Source organism: Aethina tumida, chromosome 7, assembly GCF_024364675.1.
Source record: "Aethina tumida isolate Nest 87 chromosome 7, icAetTumi1.1, whole genome shotgun sequence".
Lineage (NCBI taxonomy): Eukaryota > Metazoa > Arthropoda > Insecta > Coleoptera > Nitidulidae > Aethina > Aethina tumida.
Genome location: NC_065441.1, coordinates 4,812,775 through 4,838,333, shown reverse-complemented (window position 1 = coordinate 4,838,333; position 25,559 = coordinate 4,812,775). Strand labels below are relative to the sequence as shown.

Sequence of the window (25,559 nt, the reverse complement as noted above, 5' to 3'; positions counted from 1 at the left end):
TTTTATTAATATAAAATCTATTACGAGATACTCTTTTAATAATATAAAATTATTTATAAGCATTTTAATGAAATCCAATCTAAATTGACCTAAAATTATATAAATATTTAGAAGTAATTTATTTACAGCCTTTATTACAATCAAACCAAGTAACGATTACATGCCTTATTTAATTCAAGTATTTGTCCAATATAAAATTTTTTATTAAACAAAAGACGTGTACGAAATGTATAAAACCTCGAAATAACAGAGTAATAAAATAAATGATAGTAACTTTTATGTTTTCATAACAATTGAGTGACGGTATGACAGACCATATTTCAGAAAATTTCCCCTGGCCATTTTTCGGGTTTATGTGAAACGGAAACGTGTTAAACTGCGATTTATTTTATATACTTGTGTACATTGTTCGGATTGAATAAAGTCAACGGAGTGATTCTTGGCAGCGAACGGACGAATTGATCCCCCCGATATCATTCCGATGATCGGGGGGTCGCTGTTTTCAACTGTTTCCCAACGAGCATCTCGCCGAGAACGTAATAAAATACAGTGTCGCTGAAGTGTGAAGCGAACGACGTGCTCTTATACCTCGGACCTGGCAAGGAAGCGGTAAATTACCGATGAACGAGGAATATTGCCAAGATTTACACACCGCCCGCCACCGCACGACCCCCACGCTTCATTTTATTTCACTGTTAATTTTTCACTACGCTATGTATTTTGTCGGGGGTACGTGCTGAAAATAAAAGTGTCCATCGTTGATTTACTGCGCCTCCGCTTAAACGGAACTAATGCACTTCAGTTCGCTCATTTTCCACACATAAACCATGTTGTTTCCTCATAATATATTAGGTGGTGTTAGTTTTAAAATAATACAATGATTCAGGTACAACGAAAATAGATCAAAATATCCTTAAATAGAGAAGCAGATTTATTTTAAAATTAAATACACAACGGTTAATAAAATAAAATAGTTACCTTTTTTACATTGTGGGTCTTAAGTGGATTAAAAATTAAATTACTAAAAGTTCAATGTAATAAAATATTCAAAATATAATACACAAATTCCACGTACTGCAAAGTGTACATTACAAATTTTAGATGGCAACACTGATTAAAACGGTTAGAAATTAATTAACCCCATGTAAAACACGTTGGTAAATAATAATCCACGTGAACTTTGTCATCAGCAGTTTCTTATGCACCTACAATGATAATTTATTAATTATGGCACAATTATAGTTCTGTTTTAGTTGCATTGTTTGAGTATATTTGTGTTAAAGTTTGCGAGGGTCTCCACTATGTTTATAATGGGTTTAGTGCCGAGTTACACTGTACACAGCGCGGTGCGGCGGGGTAACGTGCAGGGGGGGGGGTAATGTGTGTTCTATAGTTGTTTCTGATTTAGTGAAACGTTCACGTGTGTATTTAAACAAGGATTTGCTTTTAATCATTCATATAATTGTTCTATGCAAAATTAAATGCTTTAATTAAGACCTTTGCATACATACTTCTAATGTTTATTTTCATACGTTGTGGATGTTATTATTACACCCGCCGTAATTAAATTCCGCTTTATCGAAATGTAAGAGTAAATTTTCTATTGTTGGATTTCTTGTTTGTTCTGCGTTGAATGGTACAGCGGTGCTGGTAAGAGTTTTGTTATTGTTTAAGCCGTGGTTACTCTGTTTTACAAGAATGAGGTTTTGCAAATATTAATAAACACTGCCCCTTAAACAAACCGTCATGGTATATTTTATGAGCAGTGAAACCTTTTTACTAACCTAAACTAAACAAATGTTACTTTTAAAACGGTTTACAATCAAAATTTTAATAGTTCAGAGTATTTGGATTAGGTTAAGTTAGGTTACGATCATTTGGGTTAGATTAGGATGGGTTTCTGTATATGAAATTGTATATTAAGTCTATGAAAGAACTCAAAATCAAATTGTCTAATGTCATCTTACCAATTAAAATAAATCAATGAATGAACTGTGAAAATTATTGAAAATATAAAAAATGGGAACTAATATAACATTTTCAGTGTAGAAAATGTTATAATGCCCACAGAGGTTAGTTACTTCCATCTTAAATGTACACAAAGGTGGGCCAAAAAAGAACAGAAAAAGCTGAAAAATTGGTTCTAATGTGAAACTGATGAAAAAATGGAAAACTGAGATGAGGAGGACTTTCCTATTAAAATTAAGAGCTTATCTTTGGAAAACAGTCTTTAAAGTTAAAGCAAAACTAGTCCAACTTTTTGGCCCACCCTAAAATACACACTGTATGCTAAATGCATTTAGAAATTATACAAAATTGTAGATATGCAAGTAGTTGTTTACATTTATAATAAAATCAATAATAAATGAACAACAGTTAATAAAATTATCTACTAATAAAATAACTTTCTCCACTAATTAATTAATATAATAGATATAATTATCTAGCTCAACAAACCATTTTGATTAATTAAAACAGCACATCGATAATTGTCCTACAAAACGCCAGATCGAATTAAGGGTAGTTATCCCGCACAATAATCCAAATTTGAGTGGAAACGAAACTGAATTTCCATTGTTGCGATTGTTAATGATATCTGCATATATTATGCATGTACATATTTGATTTTCGACCGTTTCATAATGTCGAATTAAAATATACACGGATCATTAAATACATGTGTTATGTCAGCACTTCCCGCACAACAAACGAGGGTGGTTTTGTTTATTTTAAACCATCAATTAAATAAAATTTAAATACATCACATCTCTTTTTTAAATAATGGTGGATGCCTGTTATAAAAATGGCGAATGCGTTCAAATTTGTATTCTGCTATAAAAAACTTCCATTTTAAGTTAATTTAACTAATGACTTTTCTTCCAATTAATTTTTGTATTACAGTATTATCATTTTCATTTGTATTTCACATCTTCTATTTAAAAGTAGGAATTCACCAAAACACGACGTTCATTATTTATTTAAAAGGGTCGACGCTCGTCAAATATAAAATTCGTGTTTACTGGAATTTTAAATTATTAATTTCATCTTGATGAATATGTATTTGCGATTTTCTACTTCGAATTGACGTCGACGACAAAATCTGGTTACGGATCATTAAATATTCAGATTACAATTTTTAAGTAGTCATTACTAATTTACGAATGAAAACTTCAGGAAGCGAAATTTGATTCGAAGCTACAAATATAGAATTAATGTTTGGTATAGGACGAGAAGAAAGGAGAGAGTCTATGCTATCACTTAATTTACTAAAAAATTTTAACAACAGAAGAAAATCTCAAAAACTTTAATAATTTATCACTTAAAGAGATGTTATAAAAATAGTTTAATAGTAATTAATTCACTATTTGTGAATTAACAATCAACACTAGAAAAATGAAAGTTCTGTGAAGACAAAACACAGTCTGTCAGTTTCTGTGAGCCGTTCGAGGTGGGTATTAGTTTAATTAAGTGGCAGCTGATGCTCGATTATTCTCGAGTTTCGTTCCGACGCTCGGCGTCGCCGTCCAAGCCGGCTGGATGTAAGTGTTCTGTTTGTTCGACTTCCATTCTTCGACCGACTGATTTAACTAATATCGGAATAATTAATTCAGCCCGGATAAATGGTCCTTTCTGTCGGCGTTCTCGAGATTTTAATTGAAAGTGAGGCACCGGGTATATCACGATAGTTTTTATTTGTTGAGTGTAAATGCAGAAGATCTTGTAGTTAAAATTGCACTCGAAGTGGCGAAGTAGGAGCGGCAAACTTATAATTAGTTTGATTCATCGCGAAGTATAACATGTTGGCTCGCCTTTTGAAAACAAGTCTCTTGGAATATTATGCAGTGTCCCGTATTACTAGTTGTGGGAGTTTCAGCTTTTAGTCGTGCAGATCAAATTTGATACATTAGAAATTTCCTCCACCTCACGGGAAATGGGCCGATGTAAATTAAGATCGTGTTCCTCTATGAGTGAACGTTATATCATAACTTATTAATATTTTCTTAACTTAATTAAACGTTCAAAAAAGCATATTTTATGATGAAGTTATAAAAAATACTGTTGAAAAAATATAATAACAAAGTTTGTAATTTTATCTTTGAAGGTTTTTATATTGGTTTTTGTATATATTAATTGATTTATTAATTTTTATTTTTTAATATATCTTTTAATTTAACTCCCTTCAAGTGACCTATTTAATGTGAAGATAAACCCACTTAATTTTATTATTTGTAATTTAATTTTAATATTTTTTTATTTGAAACCTTATTATTGTCTTAATTTTATTGACTGATTTTATTATTCACTTCTCCGAAAAATTAAATTCGTTGATTTGACTTTACCATTATAAATTATATATTACAAACAAATTTACCTTAAATAAAACTTTTCTTATTCAATTAAATATTTTAACGAACTTTTTATAGTTATCAGTATCAATTTTGTGTTATTAGTTGACAACTAATTAATTCAATTTCTTTTTTATGACATGATATGTTTTGTAAAATGACATTGAATTTCTAAAAATCTATTTATTTTAAATAAATTATTTTTGTATTAAATTTAATTACATTTACTTACCTTACATAAAACTTATTTAATTGCAATTAATTTTTTGTAGTTGTGAAATTGTAGTGAAATTTTTAGATTTTTAAATATAAAAAATATAAATTTTAAATTTTAAAAATTTAAATATTAAAATTCTAAATTTTAAATATTAGAAATTTAAATTTTAAATTTCAAAAATTTAAATATTAAAAATTAAATTTTAAATTTTAATAATTTAAATTTTAAAATTTTTTAAATATTTAAATTTTAAATATTAAAAATTAAAATTTTTAAAAATTAAAAATTAAAAATTAAAATTTTAAAAATTTAAATATTAAAATTTGAATATTAAAAATTTAAATTTTAAATTTTAAAAAATTTAAATATTAAAAATTTAAATTTTAAATTTCAAAAATTTAAATATTAAAATTTTTTAAATATTTAAATTTTAAATATGAAATATTAAATTTTTAAAAATTTAAATATTAAAAATTTATATTTTAAATTTTAAATTAAATTTTAAAAATTTATATATTAAAAATTTAAATTTTATAAATTTAATATTAAAAATTTAAATATAAAAAATTTGGATTAATATTATTGAGATATTTTATTAATTTTGACATATTTCTTTTTCAGTGAACATTTAAAATGTATTTTTTACCTTTATTTAAATACTTTTATCATAAATATTTCCTAAAAGTTCATTTTACTTTTTAATTCAAATCTTATTAAATAATCATTGAAAATAAATTAATAAATTCTTGAAATATATATTTTTGTTTCATTTTGCGTTTTTTGTTTTTATCAGATTTATTTTGTTATCATTTAACTTCAATTTTAAAATATACTTTATTAAGTAAATATTTTTTAAGAGACTATTAAAGATTGCATTTAACTTTATTTATTTGAATTTTTAGGTAAGATTCATTTTTATTAAAAAATATTTCACTTGATGTAAATAAAACACAGAGTTAACTATAATAATTTTATATTTGTTTACATTAGATTATATATAAGTTATTTATGGACATATTTGACTAAAGCATAAAATTCAGAACGAAATCCATTGTAGGTATTCACCAAGACGTTTTATACAAACACTATAGAACCGAGATACAATAATAGCACTAACACTGTTTATAATTTTTTTTTCTTTGGTCATTATTGCATATATTCGTATCACAAAAATGTGTCTATACTCTCGATTTTGTTTTTCTTTAATATTTACACGATTGAAGCACATAAGAAAATGGCGCGATCGTTGAAACGTTGCCAAAAATTAGTTAATTAAACGGTTTAAAGGAAAGCGTTAGAAAAATATCATTCACTTATAAACTCGTTTTGATTTCTTAAACGTAACAATCCTCGCTGTGTATTTACAATTAGACAATTAAAAAACAAGCTGTGTCTTTTTTATATATTTTGACAACGGTTTCAACAGTTCATCGTTAGTTCTTAAGAATATTAGTTACAAAATGTTATAACAAAACCCTAACAAAATATATTTTATTCTAAGTTATCAACATAATTACACTCACCAACGGGTTCGTTTACCATCTATTAAAATTTAAGCATTTTTTACACTTTATAAACGGTCAAAGCTAATTACAGACAATTTTAACTAGCTTGTAATTTTTTTAATGCCCCCGTAGATGGGTGTATTATATTAGCATAGTGAAGCAACACTTGTAAATTTGATTTTTTATACAATATTCATAGTGCCTTATAATATTATTGCTGAATTATATACACATTGACTCTACATACATGTTTTTTTAAGGAATCTGTTGCTTAACCATGTTTCAGATGTTTATGGATGGTAGTAGTTTAGTTTACAATAAATGTTTTTTTTGGCGAAGACTCGCAATCGATTACAAACGAATGCGGTTCATGTAAAATGGAAATTATACATTTTAATGGAGCGAGTGTAGACTGTGGTAGGGATGCTGCTCCTTCAAAGTCGTGGGCCATTTGTTAGCTGCAACAAAAACACGCAATAGTGCAAAACAGTACTCGACGAATAATTTATTAATATTAGGATATCTGTTTTAATTACGGCACGCTAAATCCGCCGCAAGTTTACAATGGTAACAAAAGTTTCGGTAGAAAATGTACGTGAGCTATGTTACAGCCAAACTTTTTATATAAATATCTGTATATATGTATAATGGCTCGGTTGTTACATACTGCATATGTTAGTTTTAATGGTTCGCAAAAGTTAATATGCTGCAACTATTACCAGAACCGAGATAAATCCGACAAGGGACCGGGGTTAATGGTACAAGGAATGCTTAAATAACCAGATTCATATGTTTGACTGCTGGTGGAACGTTAAATCTGATGGACACTTAAGACAACCACCAAATTGTATTTGATACTTGGCAAATTTTAGAATGAGGCAATTTACGTTTATGTAAATGGTACAAGGGAGACAATGTATAACATAAAATTAGGCAAGGTCAAATTTAAACGTTGGGCAAGTTTTAATCCAAATTTGTTCATATTAAATATATAAATTCGCAGTTCTAATTAGGTGAAAACAGACCAATAAAATGGTTTTTCTCTTCTTGATACAGAAAATGCCAAATTTCATATATCAATTTTGGTATTTAAAAGATGAGCTAATTGAAATTAATTCTGATAAGTCATTAATGAAAGTCCTATGAATCTCATAAGTGGTCTGAACGTCTCAATTAGAGCCAATAGGAATAATAATTTTGTATATAAATTTTGTGTTGAACATTTGCAACAGTTGAGAAAGAGACAGTTCTTAAAACTTGACGTACCAATGATTTAGAGCACGAAATCATCAAAATGACTGCTAATTCAATGTGTAAAAGGTATTCATTAATAGGAACAATTGACACTAATGGTCATTCTATTCTAGATCAAACCAAAAGACTTCCACATTATTTTGGAGTAATACCTATTCCATCCTTCGGTAGTCTTCCTGAACTGCCAGAGGATGGTAGAGAAGCAACAAAGTCTGATGAAGAAAAGAACAGTGACTTTGGAGCAGGTTTAACAATTCCTCAATGTTTTAATCATCAAAGACTGACAATCTCAGAAGAGATCTGAACCTCTCAAATGAGAAAATGTATCCAAAAATTACCTAGCAACAATGAATACTTCTTATTTTTGACTATGTCTTTAAAAACAAAGACTTCTTAACAGCCATGCCACCTTTAGTGTAATCACCCTTAACTAACAAACATAAACACGTATGTAGACGAAGATTCTGCACGCCAGGGCATCGTAAATTTAATAACACCTTCAGATATTAGCGTCTATTTAAATAAATATATCTGGTAATTCGAGCGGCGAGTCCCCAGTCCATTAGCGTCCCGGTTATTGTCGTTACACAGGAGTATCGTTTACTCACCTCTGTAGTACATATCCTTTTGCATGGAGGGACAGTTGCTACCCTGGAACAGAATACGCCTTATTAGTTTGGTTTAAGATGTTTTGTTGCTGCGCCATATTATAAAAAGTTGGCGGTGTTTAGTGTTGCGGAAATTTAACCTTCTTCGTATTAAGAGTTAACGCGGACTACTTTGCAGGTTTTGTTTTATTGTTCGGCTAATTAGATGTGACTTTTTATTGTGCGTTTATAAAAAGTATGGTTATTTTTTAACAGGGGCCGAAATTACATTTTTTCTCTTCACTTCAATATTTGCACTCCTTTAATTTTTAACATTCATTTATTTATTTATTTTTGGTATAGTTAAATTTTTTAATAAAATAATTTTTACAAGTTTTGTATATTTCAGATTTAACAGGTTTTGATGTTTTATTTTAAATGTTGACATACATTTTATAATTCAATTTTATTTTTTTTCGGTGTTATGATATTTCAAAAGCAGAATTTACATAAAACAACTTTTCAATTTTTATTTTTTGTTTCAATTTCAGATTGTTAAAATATTTACGTTAATATAATAGACAATTATTTTATTCAAATATTACAAAATTATAATTATCTTCATTTATTTTAGCAATTTTCGATTGCCAGGCAAAACTGATTATTTTTAATTTTAGATAATTTTAATATAATTACAATGTTTCATTCATCATTCAATTTATTAATATACTATTATTATATAATATATTTTCATGAAGGTGAAAAAATAATTATTAAATATTTTACATATTATAATATATAATTTTAAATAAAATGAATCTATAAAATTATTTTATTAAAATAAAATAAATTTATTTTTTGAAATAGTAATATAAAAAATTTTGAAAATGTAAAAAGAAAAAAATTTAAAAATAATCTTTGTTAAATTCCAATAATTTCTAATAATTAATCAATATATAAATGAATTTATAAAATTATTTTATCAAGATGAGCTAAAAAAAAATTATTCATGAAATTTTAAAAGATTTTGAAAATACAAAATATACAATATATAATATGAATAAGTGAATCTATAAAATTATTTTATTAAAATAACACAAATAATTCTAATAAATATTATCATTTTTAGAAAATAATTAATTTAGTCTAAAATATTTTTTATGTATTATATATTTTGTTTCTTTTTTTGTTAAATTTGAATAATTTATAATAATTAATTAATCTAAGATTATTTTATTAAGATAGCGTAAAATGATAATTAAGTATTTTGAAAATATAAATTGTTAATTGAGTCAATTAACTTTTTTATATGTTCTTGTTTTATTTATTATCAAAATTATGTTAATAATTAAATTTTTATTTTTGATTTGTGTTTTATATATAAAAAATGTTGAAATGTTTTAGTACAATTTTATAATTCTAGATAGGAAATCTTAGATAATTAAAATTTTATTATTATTTTATTATTTTTAATTTTAAGATTTTCATATTTTTTATGTTATAAAATTAATATTTAGGTAATTTTGGCTAAGTAAATTTTGTAAATTTTTGTCAATTATTTATTTTTTAATAAATAAATTGTGAAATCTAGTTTAATCTAACACAACTTAGTTTATTTTAGAACATATGTAAAATTTATACAGAATTATAAATCTATAGAGTAATTTAAACCTATATTTAAATTCAAACAGGCTTCTTTTAGTAAAGTTCCAAGTTAATTGCATCACTACCATACTCCAACTAGATTATATTAACCAACATTGAATATTCGCATTCCATTACATTGTTAGCTGACTTGTCATGTAATTACAGAGCCATAACAAAGTTTTCAACGCTGTGCTACTATCAAAGTTTCGTGTTATGGATAATTGACGATGCGATAAACGTTCGGACCCGCTCAATACCGCAAATATATTCGTACGACTTCGAGGCCTTCCAAGTTTCTTTTTACGAAAGTCAAAAAAAAAAAAGCATTCGAAGATACGCCAGGAATTATGTTTTTCCATTATTTTTAATTAGCAAATTATGCTTATGAAAACGGATGAGACAAAAGGGGAAAAATGAATTATGATGAAAAATTACTATGAAAAAGCTATATAAATTATTTCAAATTAAATGGGGAGAAATTACGGAAAGTTACAACAGATGTCTCAGATTTAGTGGTGCAATATTAAAACATCAGCTTGGACGGCGAATGTATGAATGAATAAGTAATTTGACAAATATATTTTTTAACGGAGGCGCCGAGTGCACAATTAATTTTTCCAATCTATATTAAATCCTAAAAACAATCGACGACAATTTAATCAGCTTTATTGAAGACTCTGTCGGGAGTTAAGTGAATGGCAATGTGAAAATATCTTTTTAAATTAGCAACGAATTCGAATTATCACGTATATATGATGTTTATGTGCATAATGAGAAAGTTTTTTCCTTTGTCCCGTCTTAGAACATGCAATTTGTATACAGCGTCGCAGCATAAAACTTAACCGTCTCGGAGTCGACTTAATTTAAACATTAATCCCAAAAACGTTGTCGGAAATGTTCCTATAACGGGGCATAATTTAATAATAAATGCAGTCAGTATTTATGTTGTAAATCACGGCGGACGCATTAGCTGTTCAACCAGCGACGAGCACTCGTTCAAAGGTCGTTTGAAACGGGAAAATTAGCCGAAAAAAACGCGCGAATTAAGCTCATTAGCAGTAGTTTATGTAGCCATTATCTCGCGCATAATTGCCGCCATTTTAATACGTATGTGCTAATAGCAAAATGCGATACGTGTACTGAATGAAATACAAAATAAGAATGGGATTGCGCTGGTGCATCAGTGCACCATTATGCTCGTTGCCATTTGCCCTCTGGTCCGTTGCAAAAACTCCAACTGTTTTATTGATTTAATGGTCTTAATGTCTTGTAAATGATATTTTAATTTCCAAATGGAAAACGCTCATTGTTTCGCTCTATACGAATTAAATGGAACTGTAAGAACTGAGGGAATAACAGCAAAATGTTTTTATCAATCTTGATTCAATTATCTGGTAATTTGGGTCATTGTTTCATAATGTATTAAACAATTTTCTTCTGTTCTGTTAAATCACAGAAATATTTTGAATGTGCACTGATCACGTGGAAACGAATAAAAGGGTTTTTGATAAAACTTGGTAAAGCGATAGCTCATAACATGTCTCAACATTTAGAAGAATCGTTTTTATGTTGGAGATGGAATTTCTATGAAATAATAGAAAAAAATAATATTTAACCATGGGCGACATCTTGTATAGAGTAGCAAAACTTGTTTGCTAGAAGTTTTTTGATTTGATGCTAAATTGTGCTTTGCGTTGATGTTTGACTTCGTTTAATTAAGATTTTGTAATTTTGACAAGTTAATAGAAAGCAAGTTGCTATTAAGAATGGAACATACGGTCCCCTTTCGCCCGAATTATTTAATTTAATCACGGTCTTGCGGCTGCAATTTAAATCAAGTCAAAACTCAAGACACGCCGTTCCCGAAACCAAGCGGGAGTCAAAGGTCACAATATACTTTGTAAGCACTTCTTACAACTTTCCCCCCCGGTTGAAATGCAGTCACTTCCAAGACAGCGCGAACGTTTCCACGACACGTGATATTAAGCCGAAATTGCTTGATACAGGTACGAAATGTGAAAGGATGTTCCGGAATTTAAAGGGATATTATTTTAAATATAGCCGCTTAGATTTCATATCAGGAGGCTGCAGACTCCGTTTCTATTTTAATAGACGGTATGTCTGGGAACATGCTGTCTCGACTAATCTCAGACCTCGTGCAAAAACCATCGACTTTTGACTGCAGTCGAAATAAGTTCTGCTGACTTTTACCAGACTGCAACTAAATTATAAAATAAATCAAACAAAATGAGTTAATTAGCGAGATTCTCTGTTGATTTACTTTCCCGTTTTGATTGAACGTGAGCGGTTTAATCACTTGTTGATTCAGCGCAGAATTTTAATTCAAAAAAAAAAAAAAAGATCCGATTGTTTCGATCCCGTCTCACAATTTCCCAAAACGAAATTGAAGTTTCGTGTGTGCGTTCGATAAACCAGTCGACGTGAAAAATGTAATTATTTGTCCGTATCCGAAATGCCCGCGTGCATTACCGCTCGAATAACAAAGGGAAAAAAACACCTACACCACCGATACGCAGTGAGCGAATGGTTATTATTTAAAAAAAAAATATTGGTTGAATTAATTAAAATTTACATAGAAAATCCACAAATCTAACGGTAACCGGCAGGCACGAACAAACAACGCAAAATTTGCATTGTCTGGTTTCCAATTTCCTGTATTAAAATCGCGTGAATATGTCGGCGTGTTTAGCGAATGTCGGACGGCCGTTCCGGACGGGTATGTGTTTTTCTCATTTCCGACCGGCCCTTGCTACCCATACATCCCTCCCGCTCGGCCATTCACGGAACGCCACTTCTTTATTGTACCAGATACACCTGCAGTGCCTCTCACTCCACGCACGTCGATTCAAATCAAATAAAACAGTTTTTGGATAACTGTTGATTACATCTTTACTTTTGCGGGGAGGATGATTCTTACACTACCTGGAGTATCAATCAAACGTTGATGAGATTCCTTAAAACTTCTTTGAATTGTTTATTTATTTTTGGAAACTACATTAAGTATCAATCAAAGATTGACATCATATAAAGATATTATTTGAATATATATCTAAAGATATATGATGAAAGAAAAGTTTCAACCAAAATTTGATATAATCTAAAGGTTCTGTTCTGTTCTGTTTACAGATGAAAGATATGTTCAGTATAACTTCTTATTCGTTGGGGGCTCAATTATGATGTGGAGAGTCATTTCTTTAACAGCACGTACCGACTTGGTGGTGATAAATAATAGGAACCTTAATGATCAGGGTTACATTTTGGACATTCACCAACATGTTCAAATGGAACTTTATTACATACAGTAAAATATTATGTATTAAATATTAACGTATTTTAATAGAAATGCCATAGTTGATGTAGGGCTTAATTGAATGTATAGTACCACAGGGTAATATATCCAACAAGCCTAAAATGTCGCAGAAATTAACTGCGAACTTCCATATCTTAATGAACACACGCTTTTTGGTTAACTTTTTTGATTTTTTGCAGACTACTGTATCATTAACTTGTTTATTTCCCTTGTAACCAGACATTATCTGAAAATTACATATATAAGTGTTTTAATTAAGAAATTATAAAAATACTTACAGTTTCTTTAGTAAAAAGTCGGGTGTAAAAATTGACTGCCAATACTTGACTGATTTAAATAAATTTGTCAAATTCGTAACTAAGCAACAAATAAACACAACAATAAACTCTTAAATATAGATTTTGGTTTAAAACTTGGGAGAAAATTTTCTTGACCCAAACATAAAATTAAAACAAATATTTGAATCTAAAAACTTATATACATTTATTCAGTCAAAAATGTTACATTTTTACAATTTTTCAATATTGATGCCGTAATTAATATATGGCTTAATCGAATGTATTGTGCCACAAGGTAATATGTCCAGTAATCCTAACATGTCACAGAAATTGACTGTAAATTTCCATATTTTAATAAAAACATATTTCTTAGTACTTTTCCTTGATTTTTTGTATGTAATAAGTGTTGAAGCTGCCATCTCGGTTTCAAAATCTGGACGTGGCATTATCTATAAACAATTATATTAGTAGATAAATTAGATAATTATGAAACTAAACTTACTTTATTTATTATAATACAACCTGAAAAGTACGTAAGACCGCTGACTTATTTTCTTTAATGTCGAAATGACATTCGCATGACCGAATGTGACAATATCAAAAAACAATGTATCTATATAAATTTTAATTGTTTATTAAATATGACTCAAATTATTAAGAGAGGAAAATGGTATTCGCCTCATTTGCATAATGATTAAACTTTATTTATTTTAATATAACAGATAATAAAAGGCAAATTAGAAAACCAGTAAAATTCAACGTTATCATATAACAGTACCATATCTGCTAGCCACAATATTAGTAGTTACTGCAAAACGTTGATTATGTATAATATATAAAAATAAACTTTTAATATAAACAGTAAATATCAAAAAGTGACGTGTATCAGCATAAAAGTGACAGTGAATATAAAAATGCCTTAACACAATGAAACCATCAAAATTCCATCCAAAAAGCACCATCCAGTACGACTCGTACGAGGTCATAATCGCCAGTACGGCCTTCTGGTGCACATCGTACGGAATCCTGCGCCTGCTGCTCCCTAACAAACCGCAGGAGTTCACCTGCAGAATTCTAACCTTCGTCCACGGCTTGATAATGGCTTATCTCGGGGTACGCGAGTGTTTGATGCCCGGCACTCCGTTCATTTATCCGGAACTCCAAACGACTTGCAGCCACAAAAGAGTGATGGTGATGAGTCTGGGTTACTTCATTTTCGATTTACTATGGAGCGTCCTGTTTGGTTCGGAGACGAAGCTGATGCTGACCCACCACATATACAGTATTTGTGCGTTGGCGAGGATGCTGTTCAAAAATACGGCCGGACCGCAAGCGATGTGCTTAATGATCAGGGTTACATTTTGGACATTCTGGAAGAACATGAAGTGACACATATCCCTTTTTTACTAATGTAAGAAAATGCATGACTACATACAGCTCATGTTGTGCGAAAGTATCTGGCTGATATTATGGTGAATAATATTGCCATCCTAACTATCCGAATAACTTAAAGGATGTGAAGAGTCTTCGATATTTGGGAGAATTTGAACCAAAATGAAATTAGTACCAAGATTTAGAGTATGAACAGACTCCTAATGTAGGATAATGCATGACCACATACAGTTCATATTGTGCGAAAGTATCTGACTGACCTTGGGGTTAATGATTTTGCCTAGCTATCTCGCTATCTAAACAACCCAAGAGAATATATTTGGACATTGTTGGGAGACGTAAAAAGGGACCATCCTAACTATCCGAATAACTTAAAGGGGGTGGAGAGTCTTCGAAATTTGGGACAATTTGAACCAAAATGAAATTAGTACCCAGATATAGAGTATGAACACACTTTTAATGTAGGATGATGCATGACCACATACAGCTCATGTTGTGCGAAAGTATCTGGCTGACATTGGGGTTAATGATATTGCCTAGCCAGTTCGCAGTCCAGACCTTAACCCAATAGAATATATCTGGAACATTGTTGGGAGACGTTAAAAGGGACCATCTTAATTATCCGAATAACTTAAAGGATGTGGAGAGTCTTCTCTAAATTTGGGAGAATTTGAACCAAAATGAAATTAGTACCCAGATTTAGAGTATGAACAGACTCCTAATGTAGGATAATGCATGACCACATACAGTTCATGTTGTGCGAAAGTATCTGACTGACATTGGGGTTAATGATTTTGCCTAGCTATCTCGCAATCTAGACAACCCAAGAGGATATATCTGGACATTGTTGGGAGACGTTAAAAGGGACCATCCTAACTATCCGAATAACTTAAAGGAAGTGGAGAGTCTTCGAAATTTGGGAGAATTAGAACCAAAATGAAATTAGTACCAAGGTTTAGAGTATGAACAGACTTCTAATGTAGGATGATGCATGACCATATACAGCTCATGTTGTACGAAAGTATCTGGCTGACATTGGGGTTAATGATATTGCCTAGCCACCTCACAGTCCAGACCTTAACCCAATAGAATATATCTGGAACATTGTTGGGAGACGTAAAAAGGGACCATCCTAACTATCCGAATAACTTAAAGGGGGTGGAGAGTCTTCGAAATTTGGGAGAATTTGAACCAAAATGAAATTAGTACCAAGATTTAGAGTATGAACAGACTTCTAATGTAGGATGATGCATGACCACATACAGCTCATGTTGTACGAAAGTATCTGGCTGACATTGGGGTTAATGATATTGCCTAACCAGCTCACAGTCCAGACTTTAACCCAATAGAATATATCTGGAACATTGTTGGGAGACGTAAAAAGGGACCATCCTAACTATCCGAATAACTTAAAGGGGGTGGAGAGTCTTCGAAATTTGGGAGAATTTGAACCAAAATGAAATTAGTACCCAGATTTAAAGTATGAACATACTTCTAATGTAGGATAATGCATGACCACATACAGCTCATGTACGAAAGTATCAGGCTGACATTGGGGTTAATGATATTGCCTAGCCAGTTCGCAGTCCAGACCTTAACCCAATAGAATATATCTGGAACATTGTTGGGAGACGTTAAAAGGAACTATTTTAACTATCCGAATAACTTAAAGGATGTGGAGAGTCTTCGAAATTTGGGAGAATTTGAATCAAAATGAAATTAGTACCCAGATTTAAAGTATGAACATACTTCTAATGTAGGATGATGCATGACCACATACAGCTCATGTTGTACGAAAGTATCTGGCTGACATTGGGGTTATTGATATTGCCTAACCAGCTCGCAATCCAGACCTTAACCCAATAGAATATATCTGGGACATTGTTGAGAGACGTTAAAAGGAACTATTTTAACTATCCGAATAACTTAAAGGATGTGGAGTCTTTAAAATTTGGGAGAATTTGAATCAAAATGGAATTAGTACCCAGATTTAGAGTATGAACATACTTCTAATGTAGGATGATGCATGACCACATACAGCTCATGTTGTACGAAAGTATCTGGCTGACATTGGGGTTATTGATATTGCCTAACCAGCTCGCAATCCAGACCTTAACTCAATAGAATATATCTGGGTCATTGTTGGGAGACGTAAAAAGAGACCATCCTAACTATACGAATAACTTAAAGGGGGTGGAGAGTCTTCGAAATTTGGGAGAATTTGAACCAAAATGAAATTAGTATGAACAGAAGATGTGAGATCATCATTCGTAGAAATACCCCATATTAAGTTCAAATTTTTATTTTTTATAAACATCAAATTTTATTAATTTTTAATTTACAATTACAAACCTATTTTTAAATAAATATACAATGTGGTGTATTTCTAGTTTTGAGAAAATAATAATAATCAATTATTATTAATGTGGTGCGTTCTTGGAACAGTATGTCTAAAAATACTATTGTTATTAGTCCCATTAAGTCACCAGAATAACACACACAGTGAAAGAGATGTCTTTTACATGTATATTTTATTTTTTGGATGAAGAATAATTTTACAATATTTAGAGCATCAATAAAAATTTGATAAAATTCAAAGAGATTATTTTTATAAAGACTTCCTAAGATAAGTGTTTTTAGTTATCTTTGATTAAGACATCCAAATAACATACTGTAAAAGAATTGACAAAACTTGATAATATATTTTGAATTGTGACAGATAAGAGTTCAATTGGGTTAACTGTGCCAAATAAACATTCCAGAGACGAACCGTCAAGTTCAGATTAAACAGAAAATGTTTTCGCATGCACCAATCCAATTACCGCGACGACAGGAACAATATGGTGGTTAATTTAACCGCGACTGAACCATCGAATCTGCCCTTTTGATCTACGTAACACGCAGACAATTAATAAGTCGATTAATAGCTGAAGCAACCAAGACGCCGACAAACTCGACGGCATAATATTGACGATCTGCGACGCCACATAATCGTCGCAGGTTCAGATGTAACGGTTGCGGCGCCACCCCCCATTTCAATTACCTAACCCGGAAGACGGGACGACCACAATTAAGGCTCCGTTTCAGTCTAATGGTGGCCGAAAGAACCCATTCCGCCACTCCAAGAAAACTCGCAGTCAGTTATGGTGAAGGGGAATCAATCAAAAAACGCGGACGGGAAGCGCATAAAACAAAATGACAAATCGTCCTGTCAGTCCGGCCGAATGGGGCCGGTCCGAAATGGGCAACAAATTCGGTCGGAGATAAGTGCAATACCCGGTCCATGGATCTGCTTATCCATCTCAAATTGAGTAGATCTGATAAACGCGAGGAGCGGGCGCGAGGGCAGGAAGTGGCTCCGCTCCGAATACGGCACTTCCATTAACTAAGCCTTTCTCGGGAGACCGGAGTCATCTATCACCTACAGTCTTGGGGTTGCGAGCATGCAAAGTGCACATTAGCACAGCGAGACGAACATAAGGACCGATTTGCGGCCGAGATACCGCTGCTCAAAGGCGACGTCGTGCTCGCTCGCCACCCGTTTATTTCGATATTTTTATTGTTATTGTGCCCCTTTATTGTCACTCTTTATATGCAGAATTGTTTTTAAAATAAATAATATTGTATATTACAGGTGGAACGAAGGAAACTTGCTGCCAATGGATAACTGTTTAATATTTTTTTTGTAAAGAAAAATGCCGTCTGTATACACTGTTAAACTATTTTTATAAAATAAATAATATAATATATACAGTAGTGGTCATAATTATAGCTACTTATTAAAGTATATTAAAAATATGAGCTGTACTACTTGAATTTGATGTCAGTATCTATATTTATTGTTTTTTGTGTTATTAATGAATTTACTATGAAACTGGTCAATGTAATTAAATTCATTAAAAAATTGAGTACTTTTATATTTTACAATGGACAAAAGTATAGTAACACAGCAAAACCTAAATATAATTGATTTAGTCCAATTTTTTTAGAAAAATATTAACCTATTACAGATTATTAGTTGATCAAAAAATTAAACAAAAATCTTTAAGCATAAATTGTCAGAAGCTAATAATGGGCTGGACCCTTTCTTTGATTAAGACATTCATCGACGTGTCGTGGCATTCTTCTAATGAGATTATCGACGTTGTCTTGTGGGATATCTCATCCCAGATGAACTGAATCTGACGTCTTAGTTCATTAAGAGTCCGTGGAGGGGGCTGCAACTTCGTTGAGCATCGTCCCATCATGTCTCACAATGATCGATTGGGGAAAGGTCTGAACATCTGGGTGGCCTAGGCAGAAAATTCATATGGGAGGCTTTCATGTATTCCTGGCAATATGTGGACGGGCATTATTTTGCTGAAAAATTAGTTCGAGATGTCTTGTTATGTAGGGAAGAAAATAAGGCGCCAAAACGTCATCCACATACCACTCATAAGCAATAGAATCCCATACCATTAAAGATAGTGTTGTGAACGTGACTCCACAGCAAAGCGAGGATCACTTTTTTCTCGACATTACCATCTTACTAACGCATCATCATCAATAGAAAGTCATCTTTAGTTTTCGTTAGTAGCAATGTGACGTCCCAGCGATATGTGGATGACGTTTTGGAGCCTTATTTTCTTTCCTACATAAGAAGAAATCTCGGTCTAATTTTTCACCAAGATAATGCTTGTCCACACATTAAACTTCCTATAAGCCTCTCATGAGAATTTACTGCTTTGGCCACCTAGATTTTCAGAACTTTCCCTGGTCGAACTGGTGTAGAACATGATGAGACGCTTAAGGAATTTACAGCCCCCTCCACGGACTCTTAAGGAACAAAGACATCAGATTCAGTTCTTCTGGGATGAGATTGAAGAAAGTTGATAATCTTATTAGATCGATGCCACAATGCGTAAATGAATGTCTTAATCAAAAAGAGGGTCCCATTATTAGCTTCTAACAATTTCTAATAAAGCTTTTGCCTTTTTTTTGTACGAAGTACATGTTGAAATGGATTAATTTTGTTTTACTTTGTTGACTTTTTTTAAAAGTTTAAAAGTGTTTGTGAATATCATTGCATGATATTTTTCAGTGAACTTCTTCATTTTTTATTAATCAAAAACTAATTAAAACAATGAAATTATGCGACAATTAAGCGTGTGTATTATGCATATTGATATTGATAACCAACACGATTGGTCTAAATTTAAACTAGGAATAATTCATTTTTTTCAAATTTAATAATTCACGAATATTAAACAACCGGCAGCATTTACACGATGAAAAAATATGTGATCCTATTAAAACACAGTTTGGGGTAAAAATATACTCGGTCGTTGCCGTTGAAAAATTTGTTCCACTGATGCACGGTTATGGCGGAGGTCTTTATTAAAATCACGAGTTACTGCCCCTCTTGCTCCTTTTATATTAAGTCAATAAAGTTAAATAAGCAAAACCGGAAATTTTGTCACCCCCTTGTTCTCACGCTTTTCACCATCCCCCGGAGACCGTTTAGAAGGTGTGTTTCACCCAACCTAAGTAATGCAATACTATCTAAACTGTTTAAAAAAGTTTCCGGGCCGGAATTCTTTTTTTCAAGCCACAAAGGCGCGTACAATCATGCAGTGTATTACATATCGAATTGATTTTTCCATTTGGCCTGGCGCATTAACATTTAAAGGTTCTCCGGGAAAGAAAATTAAACGATTCCGCAGATTACGTTACCGAATAACAGTGAATTTAAAAGTCAATTGCCTATTTCTTTCCTCGGGCCGATGCTTGAATGACCTCGTGTTTAAACGGCATTAACAAAATACTCGGGCACCGTTGAGCGCTTGTAATTTGCTAAACTCTTAACCAAAAACTGCCGGAGTCGAACGTAGCCCCGAAGGCGTCTGGAAACCTCTCTAATGTTCTGCTAAATTTAATAAAAATCCCCCAAACTGCCAACGCCTTATACTGATTACTGAATTAATATTTCCTCGAGTACAGTTCCTAATTTCTGAGAATGACATGTTCACCATTACCGTTTAGCACCACCAACGTCGTCGACTTCATTCAGGGCGCAAACCGCGGATAAACAGTTTTTGATGCATTCAAAAGCCGGATCCGCTTCGAATTATAATTTCACGCTCGCTATGTTGGAAAAGTCGATTTTGCAAAATACACACCTAGTTTTTCATTTATAACGAGCTACAAACATCTCCGGAGGCTTTTAAATATAATGTGGCCTCACGGTAATTAGAAAGTTTTGTGTTTTCAATTGAAATGTTATGTTTACCACTATTTATTTTTAGAACATACCGCATAATTTTGAAGCTCCCAACAACTTTTAATATTAATCCACGAATTAAATTTTAAAGTACTAGTTTACGTGCTACAATAAATTACATTGTTTGTTTTTAATTTCATAGATACTCTAAAAATATCGGTATAAATCAAAACAACCGAAGTAAATCACACACATTTAGCCGGTCTATCAATATTAAATAAATCATTTTAATCAGCCGGTTGTTGGAGGCGGACATTTTTCCATCAACGAATTACTAAGTGAATGATTTAACAATGGCGGGGGCATTTAGAATGTTTTCAATTATTCCCTGGCATTTTCTAGCTTTATTAATTTACAGCAATTTCAAAGATCAAAAGCAACATTATTAAATATTCCGCTGAATCTTTCCAAGTTAGCACGTTGCCAAGGCTCTGGTTAATTATGACGTATTTACTAAATTACATATTCCCCCTTTTTGACTCTCTGATTATTATTTAATAAACGATAATAACGGTGTTCAGTGTGCAATAGTGTTTTGTAAATAAGGCAAAATTCCTAAATTGCCTCTTTAAATAATTACTTCTTACACTTGTTGACAGGTACGATGAAAACTAAATTGAAATGAAAGTGAATTTTAACAAATATTTCACTACAATATTAATGTTTTTGATGATTTTAAAATAAGTAAATTGAATGTTACTGGTAGAAAAAGGAAAGAATGTTGAATATTTTTTAAAGATACTGTGTGAAAAGCTAAAGAAAATAAAACTGATGTAGAAATGGCCTGAAAGATTTTACTGAAACTATTTAATAAATGATAATAACGGTGTTCAGTGTGCAATAGTGTTTTGTAAATAAGGCAAAGTTCCTAAATTGCCTCTTTAAATAATTACTTCTTACACTTGTTGACAGGTAAGATGAAAACTAAATTGAAATGAAAGTGAATTTTAACAAATATTTCACTACAATATTAATGTATTTGATGCTTTAAAAATAAGTAAATTGAATGTTGCTGGTAGAAAACGAATGTTGAATATCTTTTAAACATACTGAGTGAAAAGCTAAAGAAACTGAAACCGATGTAGAAATGGTCTGAAAAATTTAACTGAAACTTTATATCGTATAAATGTACAAGGTGTTTCTAAATGAGGCGTTTCAACTATTTGGCTGATATTTAGTGGTCAAAAAAAAGTCACAGAATATTTTTAACAAACAAAAATTGTAGTAACAACTGATATTAATAAGTAATCACCGTACATTAATAATAATAATAGTTACTTATAAATACTTAGTATGTTTAAATATTTAACTGAACAACAGAACCATTTTATGTGGATTTATTTATACATTGATTTAAAGGGACAAGATTATTATTCGTAATGTAATAATTGATTCACAAAAAATAAAGGTAATTTTACAGTAAAAATGTCAATCATCCGGAAGGAAATAAATAGATGATGATTAATATGATATTAGTAGTTGAAGTTTCAATATGAAGACAACTTTTTTATTTTATTTCATACTGATTGGATAGATACATTTCATGTTTTATAGACCAAGAGATTGTAAAATTGTATTTTCATAAGAAGCTTGTTAAGTATGGAGTGGTATTTGGATGCTAAAATTGACAAGAGACAGCGTAGTTCAAAATAATGATGTAGCTAATTTAATTATTTTATGTAAAACAAGTTCGTTTAAGAAGATACTTTTCAAGCATTCGTTCAGATAGTTAATATTAACAAAGTTGATTATCCCTTACGTCTTGAAAACCGACACCATTTTGGTGTTGCTTTAGATTTGGAGTTCAACAAATCCATAGATTTAATTTTCAGGGTAACTCACAAAAATATTGTTTTTTTAAGTCTGTACTTCATTAAAATTAAAATATGGTTTTTCTGAGCGGGGAATTAGTGTACTGATGCTAAATACCATTGACTGGTATTAAGTAGTCGAGAAGACGTTACAACACACAAAAATTGTAGTAACTGCTGACATCAATGTAGTCACAGTCCAGGATCTAGGGTATCTAAAAGATTCGTTTACAATCCTCTTGTATATTACAACAAAACAAACTAAACAATTTTCTACATAACAAATATTGTGGGGTATTAGAAACATAAAAATTTAACTGGGGTAAACGTTAAAAGCACTGCTGTGATAAGATATGGAGTAAATTTTGTATTAGTCCTTTCAAAAGATGTTAATAATTTCAGTTCTAGTAGCGACTTCTATTAGCGAATAGAGAAACTACAACCCTCATATGATATTTTTATATGTTTTGTCATATGTTGTAACTGAGTCAATTCAACAGCTTTTTTAACAAAGGGACATCAGTCAACTAGTAAAAAGTTGAAAATTAAAAGTGGTGTACGATATTAATTAGAATATTTTTCAATGAATTTTAACATTTATTAATTGTTAAAAAGCAATTAAATCAATAAATTGATGTGAGAATAACGAACGTTGTATTAAACACACAATCACGTACAATAAAACAGTTAATTTGCGGCGACGGGTAAAACGTTGTAAATACCATCACCATCATCGCATTAATGATATTTTGATAGACACTGTATCTGTATAGCCAGTTTATAAGCCAAAATTCAAACAACACGTAGTTACGAGAGCATGCAAAACAATTATAAGCGGATCAATAATGTAAATATTAACGTTAGACGCTCCGAGAACTGTTTTGATATTTGTGTTCGAAATCTTATTAATTAAGTTTCCGTACTAACCGAATTTATGTCACTGTTCATTTTTATTTATGCGTCGCAAAACCTAATCCTAATTAATTTGCGAAGTTTTTGATTGTTTGAACGATTAATGGCTAAGGCGGGATGTGTACAGCGACAATAAATAGTAATTCGTTGAAACGAACACACACAACGTTGCTTTAATCAGATCGAAATTAGGACGTTAGTCGTCGGGGGGATTCCCGCCCGCGCATTTAAAGCCGGTCGGTGTGTTCGCACCCCGGTTCCCAAGTTCGCCTATTCGGGCAATAAAAGTAGTGGAATGTCGGGCGCCACTTACCTCCAAGTTTCTGAAGTTAATATTTGTCCGAATAGTCCGCTGGTGCAGGGGCTGAACGGGCCTGGCGTTATTTCCCAGGGGAGCCTTAGGTGCCTCCTCAGAACCTTGCATTAATTTTCTCAATTGGTACAACTGCAACGGAAAAAATGTGCTCAGTGCCCTGGATTTGTTTGCGCCACGTAATCGTGGTGAATTAAAGTGAAGGAGTTTACGAGACTCCGACTGGAGATATGTCCCGGTTAGTGCCGCAATCTTCACGGTTTTCGCCTTGATTATTTTTGGATTCTTGTTGTTGTTTTTAATAAAATTGCGGCAATAATAAAACCGATACAGTGGATTTATTGAATTTTGTTATTTACATTATCTGACCACGTACTTTTATATTATTTTAATTGAATTAATCAATTTCCATTGTGAGCAGTGTAAATATTTGATGTTCATATTGTGGTGGATATTTTAATAAATAGGTTTTAACCGGCGCATCCTCCCAAGAGGGTTTACAATGCGGTGATTTGCACCAGAATGTTGTTTTTATCGGTTGTCACACAGGTCTGGAATGGTCACCAACAAAATTACACATCAATTATTAAACGGTTTAATTAAATATCTACTTTTACAATAAATATTTGATTTAAATAATTGGAACATCATGTTGTGCTGACCTGAAACACAAACCCACCAATGTATATTTTATTTATTTATCAAACAAGAAAATCTGAGTTAATAATTATTAATTTAATCCTTTAATATACTAAACATAATAAATTATTTTATAAATTGGTGTTTTTGTTGTAAAATATGTTCAATATATTTACTTATTGTTTTTTAAAATAATACAAGTACACAAATCTAGTACAATTCTCGATTTTACTATTAAAAAATTCAAATATCTTTCATTTAATGAAATGTATTCTCACAATCCGGTATGGTCTAGTGGCTAGGATACCTGGCTCTCACCCAGGAGGCTCGGGTTCGATTCCCGGTACCGGAATAACTTTTTTACATTTATAATAAATTCTTTTAGAAACGACAATTTAATTTTTAATTTTAATTATTAAAATTAATTAATACGTGTTTTAAACTAAGAAAATAAGTGGTTAGAGCGTCGTGCTAATAACGGTAGTATAGTGGTCAGTATCCCCGCCTGTCACCTCTGTAAATTACCGATTTTTAAGTGCATAAAACCGTCGAATTCTACCAAATGAGATTCAACGTACATATAGAGAAATAGACTCAGTTAATTGTTACTTTAGTTTAGTGTGTGCCGTTAAAATTAGTTTTAGTTCTAATGATGTGAGAAACTAGACTCATCCCCTGTGAACACTCAGTGTTTTTGTTGGACTGCATAGTGCCGCCCAAAATAAAACGAACAATTGCCGGGCGCGGCAGAAGGAATGACGCAAACCTAGGTACAGGTGTAGCAAAACGATATTACTCAAAAAATAAAACAAAATCCGTAAGTACACCCCTTAGTAAGGAAGACAATTGTACTGAAAGCGTAACACCAGACGACCCCCAACTTTCGTCCACCAATGTATCTTTATCATCCGCCACGTCCCCATGCAAAATGAATGATAGCTCAAACATAAACAAACAAACCCCAAAATTAAATATTTCCCAGTCTGACCTATATATGTCAGACTATGAGAGGGATCAAGTGGCAAAAAGAGAATACCTTATCAATGTGGTGAAAAGTAAAATTTTCCC

At 31.5% G+C, this 25,559-nt stretch overlaps 1 protein-coding gene, 2 long non-coding RNA genes and 1 other non-coding gene across 4 annotated transcripts in view; 1 reads left to right on the top strand and 3 right to left on the bottom strand.

Moving 5' to 3' along the window:
• Positions 1 to 5,519: 5,519 nt before the first annotated feature.
• Positions 5,520 to 25,559, bottom strand: part of LOC109605236 (carbonic anhydrase-related protein 10) — a 178,174-nt gene continuing 158,134 nt past the window's right edge. The window contains exons 8-10 of the mRNA XM_049970166.1: positions 23,853 to 23,984; positions 7,931 to 7,973; positions 5,520 to 6,526 (exon numbers count right to left, since the gene is read on the bottom strand). Coding sequence (XP_049826123.1) covers positions 6,462 to 6,526; positions 7,931 to 7,973; positions 23,853 to 23,984 — 240 coding nt within the window. The 3' untranslated portion in view covers positions 5,520 to 6,461. The remainder of the gene's footprint in view (positions 6,527 to 7,930; positions 7,974 to 23,852; positions 23,985 to 25,559) is intronic.
• LOC126266317 (uncharacterized) lies at positions 12,854 to 13,243 on the bottom strand. The gene is made up of 2 exons (XR_007548736.1): positions 13,166 to 13,243; positions 12,854 to 13,113 (listed from the first exon to the last, which is right to left on the bottom strand). It is a non-coding gene; the product is annotated as an uncharacterized LOC126266317 (long non-coding RNA).
• LOC126266315 (uncharacterized) lies at positions 13,346 to 14,492 on the bottom strand. Its single transcript, XR_007548733.1, has 2 exons — positions 13,668 to 14,492; positions 13,346 to 13,614 (listed from the first exon to the last, which is right to left on the bottom strand). It is a non-coding gene; the product is annotated as an uncharacterized LOC126266315 (long non-coding RNA).
• Positions 24,772 to 24,843, top strand: Trnae-cuc (transfer RNA glutamic acid (anticodon CUC)). The gene has a single exon. It is a non-coding gene; the product is annotated as a tRNA-Glu (tRNA).